This window comes from Xiphophorus maculatus, chromosome 7, assembly GCF_002775205.1.
Source record: "Xiphophorus maculatus strain JP 163 A chromosome 7, X_maculatus-5.0-male, whole genome shotgun sequence".
NCBI classification, from domain to species: Eukaryota; Metazoa; Chordata; class Actinopteri; order Cyprinodontiformes; family Poeciliidae; genus Xiphophorus; species Xiphophorus maculatus.
Genome location: NC_036449.1, coordinates 12,093,320 through 12,106,441, shown reverse-complemented (window position 1 = coordinate 12,106,441; position 13,122 = coordinate 12,093,320). Strand labels below are relative to the sequence as shown.

Genomic DNA, 13,122 nt, shown 5'->3' with positions numbered 1-13,122 from the left:
TACTTGGCAATTTCATGCAACATTGAATTTAAAGATAAAATGGACCAGTGGGTGACGACACTTTAAATACATTAAGGTATCCATAAAATGAAGCTTCCTCAGCTTTATGACATGGAATAAAATAAAAGTCATAATATTTATATTGTAATTCCCTGATAAAATTTATTTGACAACTTACAACAATATAAAAATTAATAATAACATTTTAAATGGCAACACAGTAGTGCGCTGTGTCTCTGATGCGCATTGCACCTCTTTTCTACAAGGTGCTCCTATGAGCTGGGGCTTTATGCTGAAAAAATGGGAAAACAAGACCTCCAGTATAAATTTGCCTTCATCTTTGAAAGTAAAAGTCAGGACATTCAAAGATTTGTTGTTTTTTTTTACAATTTGAGGTTCTATTTGATGCAGTCATTTACTTTTTTGGGTTCCACTGCGGCCGTCTGAGCAGAGGGTTTCGAAGCGCATCGTCTCTGGGTTCAGCTGCCCAGCTGGGAGGAGGCCTCAAAGCCCCACGATGCCGCCGCCGCTGCTCCTCTTCTGCCTCATCCTCATTTCTTAAGTCATCAGCAGAGCCGTTGTTATTGTCAAAAGGAGGGTTGAAGTGGCGACGATGTGTTGGGAAGCGGGAATCACTGTAAGAGGAGCCAGTCTGGGGTTTGCCGTGGTCTTTGCTGAAGCTCTCACTCTGGCTTTCATTGAGGACATCAGTGGAGGGAACTTCCTTCAGAGTTTCCAGCATGTGAAGAGGCATCATGGCTCCGGAGGAGGAGCGTTTGGGCTGGTTGAATCGAGAGCGCCGGGTAGGATAGGCTACCTCTGACATGGTTTCATGGTCATCTGAGAATAAAAGGATGGGAAACATGAAGGAAAAATTATAAAGCAGCAATTAAAAGAACAGACATTTGTGACTTCTCCAACATTTTCTTTCCACTTCACAAATTGGGTTTGTAAGTTTAGTTTTAGAAGCTTACCTGCATAACGCCGCCTCACAGATGAATATTTTGACCCCAAATTCTGTCCAGTAGGAAGTGAGAAATATTTCTGAGACCTTGGAATCTGGGAATAAAAATACAAAACATATACAAGAATTAGCCTGCCTGCTAAGGGTTTTCGTTTTAACCTTTACTGATCTACATCGTGTTTAGGAATGTGTGTTGAGACCCCTAGAATTATCTGTTTTTAAAGAAGCAAACTTTAGCCCCTTAAACATCAACAAACCCCAAAAAAACTGATGTAATTGAAAAGGATCTTGAAAATTATTTTGTTTCAAAATAAAATATTCAGTTCTCAAATGTACTCATGAATTCCCCAATTCATTTAACAGAGTCACTGAAATTCAGATCCACAAAACCCATTTCTGCAAGTGTCGAAATTAGAACCTGGCAAATAATGATGGGTTTTAAGCTTTAGTCACATGATGATAAATAAATAAATGCAATCACTTATGCAAATTTTCTAATTTCACTATATTAACATTTAATTGCACCAAATTGCAATAATTTTTTTTTGGTTTGGGATAATGTTCACTACATGAGAACTAAATTCTGAATTATATTATAATTATATTATGGATTTTACCATATCATGCAACCAAAACAGGAAAAAACAAATAAAGGCAATTTTGGTTAATATATTTAAATTAAACATAAGTATAAATCACTTAAAGTTATTGATTTATATTAAAAAATATTACACATACTTTACTATTGGGACTGATCAAAGTCTCCTAAGACACTATCCCAGATGGTTTTCAGATTTCACTCATTTGGATTTTTCTTTAGTTCTTCTACAATTTCTACTAATGATGAAAAAAAAAAATAAATCATGGTTTGATTGCAAAACCAAAACATTTTTTTAAAGTACGGTAGCATTTGGAAGAATCTGTGAAATCCTGAATTAGAGCTCACTGTTGACTGAAAGCTGCCGTGACGGAGGCTTCGGCGGATGTTGGCGTGGCGTCTGATCAGGATCTCTCTGGGCTGGTTGTCATTGGGCAGAGCATGCTTACTCGTAAATGCCACCGTCTGAAAACATAAACACAAAGTAAGACGACGTTATTTGCATAGTTGTGGCCTTTATGAAGGGCTTCTTTCACACATTTGATCAAGTTTGGCTTTGCAGAAGTCAGAAATGCAACTCCACTGCATTTCTGCAGATAACCAAGGCTCTAGAGATAACCAAGGCTCTGATAAATGAGCCAGTGAGTGCTCTCTTTCAGGGGAGACAGCATTCTCTGAAGCTCGGATTGCTCAACCAAACCTGAACACACCTATCTGAGCAACAAGGGGGGAGTTTCTGTGTTTGTGCTTTGCAACCATAAAATCATCCTCCATGATACAAAACAACCATTTTTATTTATGTAGATATAAGCAAAACAGTGCACCAGAAAACATGATGTACTGTCACATATGGGATTATTGAATCAAAGTTATTTTCTTAATTACACCTTAAGTATGTAAGGGCTGAGTTTAAGGCTGGCAGTTTTCATAACTCCTCAGCAATATCATAGAAAAGGACATTAGTTCATAATGGACACTGTTTAAAAAGAACAACGCACAACACAGTACTGTAACTATTTAAAATAAAGCTGCCAGCCCAACCAGGAAGCATGTTTTCCATTTGTCTGCACATCAAAGTGGCTTTTGAGGGCTGATGTCATTGTCACCGGTGGAAAAGTACTGCCAGAGACACACCATCGTTATGCAAAACAAGCCCAGTTTCAGTGTTTGGAGTTTCCACATGTCGCTAACACATTACTGGAAGAAAAAAAAAACTTTGATGAAGCTCCATTTACTTTGTCAGACCTGAGTAAAAAAAAAAAATCATTTTGTTTCTGGTTTCCATGTCGACTCTGGCTGTCTGACTCAGTCAATTAAAGACTAACAATGTTATGCTGAAGTTTTTGTCAATCTATAGCTACTGTGTGGACCGTTTGATTAGCTTTACAGAATTTTATTTAAAATAAACATGCTAAAATCAACTTTTATAACAATGAGTATTTTCTTCAGATATGGAAAAGTGCATGACCTTCTCTATAAGATGTAGTAAAGTTTAAAATAACAGAAAAATCTATGAAAATTATCCACAAACCTAGTCTCATTATTTTCCAGCACTGTTGACGGCATCCCTCAATTTCTTGGCAATACTGGCAAAAAACATTTAAACCGTGACAGATGTTTTTTTTTTTTCTTATCAAATGTTTGAAATGTTTTAATCCAAAATTATTTAAAAAAATTATTCCATGGGAAATAAATGCCAGCATAAAAAAGTTATTAACTATGACACAATAATTGGTAGCAATACCACTTCTATTAAAATAAATGTAACTGATGCATTGCACTATTTTTCCTTACTTTGGTAAGTTTATCAGTTTTGGTGAACTTTTCATCTGTAAAGCATCACTTTTTTTCCCCCTTTAACATAAATCTGACATAAACACTGGCATATTTCTCTTGCCTGTTTCCATCTGAATGAGAACCAAAGCTTATCTTGCCCACAGAAACAAAGAGCAGGATGGAAATGAAAGTAGAATAAGCAGAAGAGAACTACAGCAAAGTCACAAGTAACTAAGTGTCCATCACAAACATCAGACTGATGCATTTTATCCAGTGGACTCCATTATTCATGGGGCAAAGGATCAGAAAATCTGCATAAACTAGATTTCCTCTAGAAACTCTTACAACTGCCCATCTAATAGTTCAAAACACCAAATATATCTTCAGGTGAATTAATACACACAGTACAAACAAGTGTGAAAAATATCATATTCTCACGATGGAGCATGAAAGAGGATGGTGATGTCAGGGAGGTCTCTCTTCCAAAGTCATTTATAACCTTGCTAGGTTATGATTTATTTGAAATGTGGAGAAATTTTAAATAACTCTCGTGAATTATTTAAAATAAATTGAAAATGGTTTTAACACAGGGTCTGTCAGTTGGATTTATACCAAAATAAAAGAGAAATGGTTCCCGAGACAGCAAATGAAAATGAATCCATGGATTGAGTCTGACAAATAAACGACCAAATCCTAGTAGCCTAGAGGCAGTGCTGTTTTTATTGTCCATCTTACCCGTTGCCTGATCTTGTACATGTTCTTGGAAAGGAGGTCGTGCATGTTTTTCAGGTCCTCAGCCATGAATGTCTTCTTTGGAGTAGTAGATTCTTTCTTCTCTCCCCTAAATTAAAAAAAAGAGATATTAATTCAGAAAGAACGGTTATTAGTTAGGCTCCTGTTGATCTGACCAAACAATAAGGAAGTTGTGTGGTTTTAGGATCAAGGCTTCATACTGAAGAGAGACGAGGGAAGGAGCAGCACTGATGTCCCCAGACACCGTGTCCAGGATCTCCATGGCGTTCTGCAGCTCCAGCTTCTTGTACAACGCGACAATACTGGACTCAGCCCTGCTGTCTCGGATCAGGATCCTACGTAGTATTCGGTTGTTGAACTTCATGAACCTAGGATTGGGATAAGAAATTTTGTTTGTATGAAATTATTTTCTCATCCTAAGATTCATGAACACAGGCTAAATTTCTGTAGTTCTGACAGTAGCTTCCTGTGTTGCTGTCTTAAAGTTACTCTTGGATTTTTCTCTTTTTAAATCAGTCCCTCCACGTTGCTGCAGTGTTTCACTAAATCACTAAGTCACAAAGTGGAATCTGAGGGATGATAGAGGAGATAATTCAGGGAGTTATCCAGTTGAAGAACTTCCAGACTCCCCTGCTTTCTCTGGCTGTACCAGTTCACCTGTGTGTTCTTATGCCACATCAGCTTCATAGTTTTGCAGGTAAGCTCTAGCTTTAGGCGTGTTTCTTAATTTTTTATTTTTATTTTTTTAAATGTACATTTATGCACTGACCTATTTCCGAAGATGTGTTAATGTTTGTCGTGCTTACTGGATGCACACTGGGTTGTCTCATAAAGCTCCGGTCAGTAGTTTACATACATTCTTTATCTGCATGAGTGTCGTGTATTATTTGAAGTTTCAAAGCTTCATTTAAACAGTTCTTTTTTTGAAAAGGTGCCACCTTTTCAATTGAAGTTGTGATTTTTTTTTAAATCTGATATTCTAGCATGGGTATTATTATCTGTTTACTTGGAAGAACACTACAAAATTATTTGCCTTTTGGCTGACCGATTGCTGAACATGACAGAATGTGCAGCACAGCCAAGAAAATCACATTACCACATCTAATTATTAATTGCTAAATTGTTGTAATGACTGAAAAAAGTGCAGGAGATAGAGGGCATGTATATGGGAAGTGCAGCGGGACATGTCCCCTTCGATTTTGAAAGAAAAAAAAGAAGGTGAATGTTACCGTTAAGCATCGTACGTGCTAAATTAAATCCGCTTTCAAGAAACCTTGTGAAATGAGGTTAGATTAAAAGGAGACTAAGGGGAATTGGCCAAAATTCATTTATAAAAAAATGAAATGCAGATCTGCAAAAATGATGATTGTTGAAAATCCCAAATCCACTGAAAATTTGTGAATGGTGAATTACAACATCACAACTTCCTTGAGGGACTGGTTAACGCTCTTCTTGCCCAACCTGCCGGCTTGAAGGGGCCAAATAAAGAGGGGTGAATACAAATATCTTCTCTGACTTTTCTTTTATGTGAAGCCATCAATTGCCCTTTGTACCATTTCCAGTCCAGAAGACTTTCTCCCACTGTTCAAAATGACTGAGTTCCTAAAAGTTTGCTCTTAATAATAATCTAGTAGTCCTATATCAATATAAACTTGCTGTGTCAATACATACAACCTGACTGCTCTATATGTAAGTGTCATGTTCAGAGCATGTTTCGACTGGTTAAAACTAATCCACTGTTAGAAACTTGAGAGACCGGTCTCACAAGGCCCGCTCGGGGAATGTCGACACAGCCAAGAGGAAGAGGAAGAAAGGGGGACAACAAAAGAAAATGAAGATGAAAAGAGCAGCATATACAAAAATGCAACTAATTTTGAGCAGAAGGAAATTGTATGTATTTTCTTTGCTGACTGCTGAGGCTGAACACGGCATTCCTCACCTCGCCATCATGAACACTCGCTGCTAAACACAATGTGAAAGACACTCGTCCTCCAGATTTTTAACAGCATTTGATTTGTTGGCATGCAACAAGAAGTGCCAAACCATAAACATAACAACCTGTTAAACAACAATTTAAGCAGAATTAGGATGCCAGAGTTACTCACTTGTCCTTCCAGTAGAAGTGACTCCACTGTCCACAGAGATCCTCTATTCCTGCCATTGTGTGCTCCATGAGCTGAAAGTGACAAAGAGCATCTCAGCATTTCCTTGTGAACACACCCGCACACACATGCACACACACACAGTAGATGATAAGAATAAATGTCTGCGTTATACCCTGCTGTGAATCTCTACATTGATGGTCTCTACGTCACGATTGGTCCTCCGTACGTTGATTAACTCAATCAGAGGTCGGATGCTGATGCCCTGCAGAGAGAAACAAAAAACACTTTTAAAGTGTTTAAAATGAGCCTGGCTTTATATGATGGTGTCAATTAGAAATTATTAGATGTTTTTATTTGAGTTGAAAGACACAAATATTTGTATTTCAATATAACTCGCGTATTTGCCTCTCACCCAATGAATGCTTGAGCCAGGCATTAACCCGCTTTTTAAACCACATAACATTAAATTGTTAGACTTTTATCATGTTGATCAGATCTATGCATCAAAATAATAAACTAATGTATATTTACTAATATGTCATGTTATTGTGACAAGAGGAATAAAAGTTGATTTTATTCTTTAAAACCCCCTGAATAAATAATGAAAAACATTCTTGTTTAAAATAGTAATATGATATTTTAACTCAAGGATAATACAGTGAGAATCCAATATCACTCATTAAATCCAAACCTCCCAACATTTCTAGATAGTTTTAATATCACAATGCGCTTCTAGTTCATGAAAATACGCTAGAACTGGCTTCAGTGAAAAGTTTTCAATAAATTAATCTAGTAGGAGAATCATGAACCCCTAACATTACCGATAAATGAACGTTATAAAGGCAAATTACACCAGCAAAACTAATTTAATTATTTTCATTTGTGTCTTTTGTCTTTATTCTTTCATTTACTATCAATAATTTTATTGATCCTGCTATGCAGTATTTTAGTGCTTGTAAAGTGTTTTATCAATAAAGTTAACATTGACAGAAGCCAATCTAAAAGTCTGACTATGCCATCACATAGTGTAAAGGTGCTTCTCTGACAGCTTTCGCATTAACACATATCATGTTGTTAAACGATCTCGTGACTGATCTACTCTTTTTCTGACTTCAGCAGATCTAATTATGATTTGCAAAGCTTCTAGCAAGCTTCAACCACAGCATACAGTCCAGTTTTATCCACAGACTTTGCATAAAACTGAACTGAAACTGTCACCTGGAGAAACACTGTGAAGAGGATTACTGCGATGGTGGCAGTGATGAACAGCTGTTTCCGGCCAATGCTGTCAGGAAGTGTGAAGGCCAGAGCGAAGGAAATGGCGCCCCGCAGTCCTCCGTAGGCCAAACCGAACTGATCCTTCATATTGAATGGGATGGTTCGGAAAGGGTTAATGATCAGAGTCAGCACCAAAACACCTGGAAGAGGAAAAAATAAAATTATATATATATACATATATATATATATATACAGTACAGACCAAAAGTTTGGACACACCTTTTAATTCAATGAGTTTCCTTTATTTTCATGACTATTGACATTGTAGATTCACACTGAAGGCATCAAAACTATGAATAACACCTGTGGAAATATGCACTAAACAAAAAAGTGTAAAACAACTGAAAATAGCCCTTATATTCTAGTTTCTTCAAAGTAGCAACCTTTTGCTGTGATTACTGCTTTGCACACACTCTGCATTTTCTTGATGAGCTTCAAGAGGTCGTCACCTGAAATGGTTTTCACTTCATAGGTGTTGCCCTGTCAGGTTAATAAGTGGGATTTCTTGCCTTATAAATAGTCATGAAAATAAAGAAAACCCATTGAATTAGAAAGGCGTGTCCAAACTTTTGGTCTGTACTGTATATGCTAAATTATACAAACACTGCTCAAAACTTTTAAGTAAATCTTAAATTTACATCAATCTTGTAATTTCACTAACAGATTCACATTATTAACACCGCACCTTGCATCCTGCTTACCCAGACCTCTCCATAAAAAGGTAAATAGCAGCGTGAACAGGATGTAGCCCCAGTTCCACTCATGCTCGGTTGTTATGGTGACGACGCCTAAGAAGAAGAAGATGAGGGTCTCCGAGATAGAGCCGAGCATCTTGACCACGTGCCGGATGGTTGTGGAAGAACGCTGGGAAACGTTCTCCTCGACGTAGTACTTCATGGTGAGGGCACAGCAAACAATGCTGCATCAACGCACAAACAGTAGCAGCTTTTTGATTTATTGTGGTTAAAGCAGTCTACAGGTCAGATATTTGAATACGCAAGACCATTTCAAAGCCACTCACGCCATGATGGAGGAGATGGCAAAGAGCTCGGCCACCAGGTACGCCAGATAGCTGAACATGAAGATGAGGAGGGGTTCGATTTCTCTGACCTTGGAGGTGAATCTTGTTGTGAAGGCGGCCACAAAACCAAAAAGGACGCCAAAGCCCATCCCCCCAAGGCCGACCACAAAGAACCTCGCCACTCCCAAGAACACATCTTCGGGCTCCACCACCTCCATTTCCGCCACAAAGGTGAACATGCTGTACAACACCTGAAAACAAGCAAACATAGAAGTTCTCAGAGATCATGGGAATGATTAGAAACTCTGGTTTCCAATTTTCTCTGGTATTCATTTATTTCAGGGTGTCAAACTCCAGGCCTTAAGGGCGGCTGTCCTGCAGTTTTTAGATGTGCCACAGGTACAAAACACTGGAATGAAATGGCTTAATTACCTCCTTCTTGTGTAGATCAGTTCTCCAGAGCCTTGCTAAAGACCTAATTATTCTATTCAGCTGTGGTGCAGCAGAGGCACCTCTAAAAGTTGCAGGATAGCGGCCCTTGAGGACTGGAGTTTGACACCTGTGATTTATGTGGTAGGGACATTGCACATTAAATGTTTTGTAAAAAGCAACAGAAATAGCCAAAAGGCTATTTTTTTTATCTGTGGTTCCTGAACAATGTGCAATTTGTCTAGTTAAAAACAAACAAGGCAAAATTAAAATGACTTACACACATTTTGTCAATAAATACAATCATTACAAACAGAAAATACAAATCCCTGATGACTGAAAAGGTTGTTGAGATTGTTTTGATCTCATTCAGCCAAGATCCTTGGATGACAAATCAGCTCAAGGCAGAGTAATATTTTAACCAGATGTCATCATATCCCCCTAAGTAAAAAACTAAATATTTTTTAGGTGGCTTCAAATTTTTGTGAAAAGCTTTTCACAGAGTAGTAAGCACCTTTCACAAACAAAATAAAATTTCATGTAGAAGTGTGGGCTTGTGTTCCTTAAAAAAGGTCCCTGTCATAATCATTAATTGAGAAAGAAATTAGTGATAATTAAAATGCTGATATTTCCAAAAGAATAAAAAATAAAAATACACTACTGAATACTAGTCAAGTTCTAACAACTCTGTGTGTAGTAGTAACTACGGTGCTCTCAGTTTTCTGTTTGTATTTGCATACGAATGCCAGTAATACAATAAGCAAACACATTTCCAGCCTAAAGGAGACACTTGAAATAAAACTGCCCACCGGCTAAATGAGGAGTAAACCAGGTGGTCGTATGTAAATCCTGGGAGAATCTTATAATTGCTGAAAACACTGCTCCTACTTTTAGCTTATTGGCAAAGTGTCAAATATGTGATCATTCTTATTCCTGGGCTTCCCTATTGACCCAGTGTAATGTTTGTTTTCTGTTTAATCTACTGATGCTAAACAAAAAGGCGACGAACTCAGTGAAAGGAGAACGGGTTTACAGAGCTGGGTTTGGCCGGAGTGTTTGAATATAAAACGAAGAGAACTTGAGTGGTGAGGGAGAGGGATGAGCTCACTTTGGTCATGTAACAGACGATATGTGCATGTGTTGACTCCTCCCACGCTACCAAACGCACATGCAACTGTGACCTCAGAAACAGGTTTGGCAGCATGTGAGCAAACAGGTTCTGAATGAGGCTGACATGACACATTTGTTTCATTTCTCAAACATCCCTTTGCTTTTTTTCTCCCCCTCGTTTTTCTGTACGGCCATCATGCCTGTGGGCCAGCGTTTCTCCCACACACATTATGTTGTCACGCATGCACCCTAACTCCAAAAAAGTAAAATTAAGAAAGTGTTAGTATGGCGATGAAACCTGAGTTGAACCTTTCGAGTGCAGAAGAATAGAAAAACTTGCTCACTGCATAATAGTAGATGTTTCATGTGCTAAAAGGGTTTTAAATGACAGGAGGGGTGAAGCAGTGACGATGATTAATTTAAACTTTTGAAATAATATAAAGAAATACATATTCCTGTGGGACTAGAATGTGTTTATGTGAAGACTAGTGCCATTTTGCTGCACATTTGTGAAGAAAAATAAACACTAATTGCATACTTTGTTTTCTAACCAAATAGTGACACAGAACAATCCCAATAAGGGCAGCAAGTTTCAACGTTAGCAGAAAGGATCAGAAGCGTTCTAGCTCACCACAGTGACGGCGTCGCTAAAGAGACATTCTCCAAACACCACGATGTAGAGCTGCTCGTTCACAGAAATGTCCTCAAAGACGTTGAGAACCGCCACGGGGTCCACGGCTGAGATGATGGCCGCAAACAGCAGGTTCTCCTGCAGGTTGATGTCCTGCACGCCGAACGCTTCGATGTGGCATATGGCGAACAGGGACACGCCGATGCCGATGCTGTTCCAGAGGGTCCCCACCACTGCGAACCACAACACCTGCACACCGAAGGAAGAGCACGGGTCATTAAGTGCAAATGAGTGAAGAAACGGGAATGTGGTTGAGTCGTTTACTCACGGTGCCCACGTTCTCGAAGAACAGCCTGGTGGGCATGAAGTAGCCCGAGTCCAGGACGATAGGGGGGAGCATGTAAAGGAAGAAGACATTGCTGCTGAGAACAGCTGGAGGCTCCTCGTGGACTGAGTGCATGATGGCGCCAACAATCAGACCGATGCTTATGAGAAGGCATGACTCTGGCACCCAGATCGTTATCTTGTGATACACATGAAAACCTGAAAGAAAAAAAAGAGGAAGATGTGACTTTGGTGTAGCATTTCCTGCAACTCAATAAGTTATAAAATTATTACTAAGTTATTTCAACAATTCAACCAAAACAAACCCAAACACTATGTAGATTTGTTACACACAGTGTAACATGGTTCAAGTGTTTATTTTTGTTCATTTTTGCTATCTTGGCTTACAGCTAATAAAAAGCCCAGGTTAATTTTCTCAACAAATGAAAATATTATAAGAGCAGTTAAGGAAAATAATTTTAAACGCATCTGGGGGAAGACTGCTGAATTGACAGCTGAAGCAGACAGTCATGAAAACCCTTCATGTGGGGTGCTGTGGGGGCGCAGGGCTAAAGCACAACCCAAATGGAGAATTCGATGTCACTGTTTCGAGACCCAGCCTGATGACCTTTGCTGCATGATGTTTTCAGAAAAACTAAAATCCCGGAGTCTGCAGGATGATTGGAAAGCCACAGAATCCAAGTTGCTTGAGGTCTAGTGGGCATTTTCCACAGTTGGTCTTCATGCTTCATTTTACTTACAAGCTTAATGGACATGATGAGGGCTTGGCCCCTTCCACACTGCTAAAAGTATCAATACCTGCTTTACAAGTGGTACCTTTTTGTAATTGTGATAAACTTGCCAGAAGCTGACTTGACCTAAACCCCATAGAGACTCTATAAAGTAATGTCAAGAGGAAGATAAGAGAGACTGACCCAACAGTGCAGATGAGGTGAAGGCTGCTATTAAATTAATCAGGGCTTCTTTAACATCTCACCAAACCCACACAAGTATAGAATGCAAAATCTACATCAATATACTTTTCAGCGGTTTGACATTTCTGTATTAAAAGATATTATTTTGTTCTTGTGCAGTATTCACATTTACTGGAAAGCAGCATTTTGGGTTGTCCAAATGTTGCCCATAATCCAAAACAAACCCAATAACTTTATTTTTCATGAATTTGAATGGACTGAATTATTCAGATAAGTTTATGTACAACAAGCTTATATTTGACATCGGACCATCTGTAAATTTCACATATTCAAGAAACTATACTCACCGATTTTTGCGAAGGAGGCCAGAAGCATCCATAACGTGATCTCAAACGGGATTTGTATTCTGGGATAGTCCATAGTGAACACAGGTAAATTTGAAGGCACATCCTCTGGATAAGCCTGGGGTCCATTATCAGGCTTAGTCTGGGGCAAAATCGTGGCCCCTGCATTTGGTTTATGTGGAGCTTCTCCGTTATAGCCATAAGGAAGACTTAAAAATGTGCAGGTAATAAGCACAGCTAGCGCTCGTTTGGTGGAGCTGTAATTCATTCTGCGCAAAAGACGCAGTTCATAAGCTCCAGTATGAACACCGTGGAAGTTGAAACACAATCACTCCATCGTTAGTCAACAAAAGATTGTAAAAAAATTAAATAAAAGCGAACATCACTTCTGTTAAAAACTCATTGAAATTAAAATTACAGTATACTCTGAGGCAAACCTCTTCAGAAAATCCAGCAGTGATAAAGAAAAAAAGGGAAACCAGTATGGTGTTGTCTTTTTCTACTTGTGGGACTGGACACCTGTGCTTCACCTGAGTCCACGAGTTTCGATACTGACTGGGTGCGGCCACAAGCCTCCCTGAGGCAGGTAAAAAAAAAAAAAAAAAAAAGAGGCACGTTCTGTGTTTCTGCAGGGCTGACGGTAAGCAGTTTCTGTCAGCAGCAACGTTTCAATTCTCAAAAAACAACAACTACTGCAAAGTGTTTTACAGCCCAAGTGACTGAACTAGATCTATATGACTGATTAAAGCTTATACAGACTGAAATGAGTGGATTTGATTGCTTGTAAATGAAGAAACCTATCAAGTAAAACTTGAACTATGTAAGAAATTGTGGCTGAAATATTTTTCTGCCCA

General features: G+C 38.6%; 1 protein-coding gene across 1 annotated transcript; it reads right to left on the bottom strand.

Annotated features, from left to right (window-relative positions):
* Window positions 1-186: 186 nt before the first annotated feature.
* Window positions 187-12,762, bottom strand: LOC102220409 (sodium/hydrogen exchanger 4-like). Its single transcript, XM_023337385.1, has 13 exons — window positions 12,272-12,762; window positions 10,994-11,208; window positions 10,666-10,914; window positions 8,496-8,746; window positions 8,176-8,393; window positions 7,415-7,614; window positions 6,369-6,458; window positions 6,197-6,267; window positions 4,292-4,459; window positions 4,074-4,179; window positions 1,911-2,027; window positions 975-1,059; window positions 187-840 (listed from the first exon to the last, which is right to left on the bottom strand). Exons 1-13 carry the CDS (start codon window positions 12,534-12,536, stop codon window positions 416-418), a joined length of 2,460 nt encoding a protein of 819 aa, XP_023193153.1. The 5' UTR covers window positions 12,537-12,762; the 3' UTR covers window positions 187-415.
* Window positions 12,763-13,122: the final 360 nt, after the last annotated feature.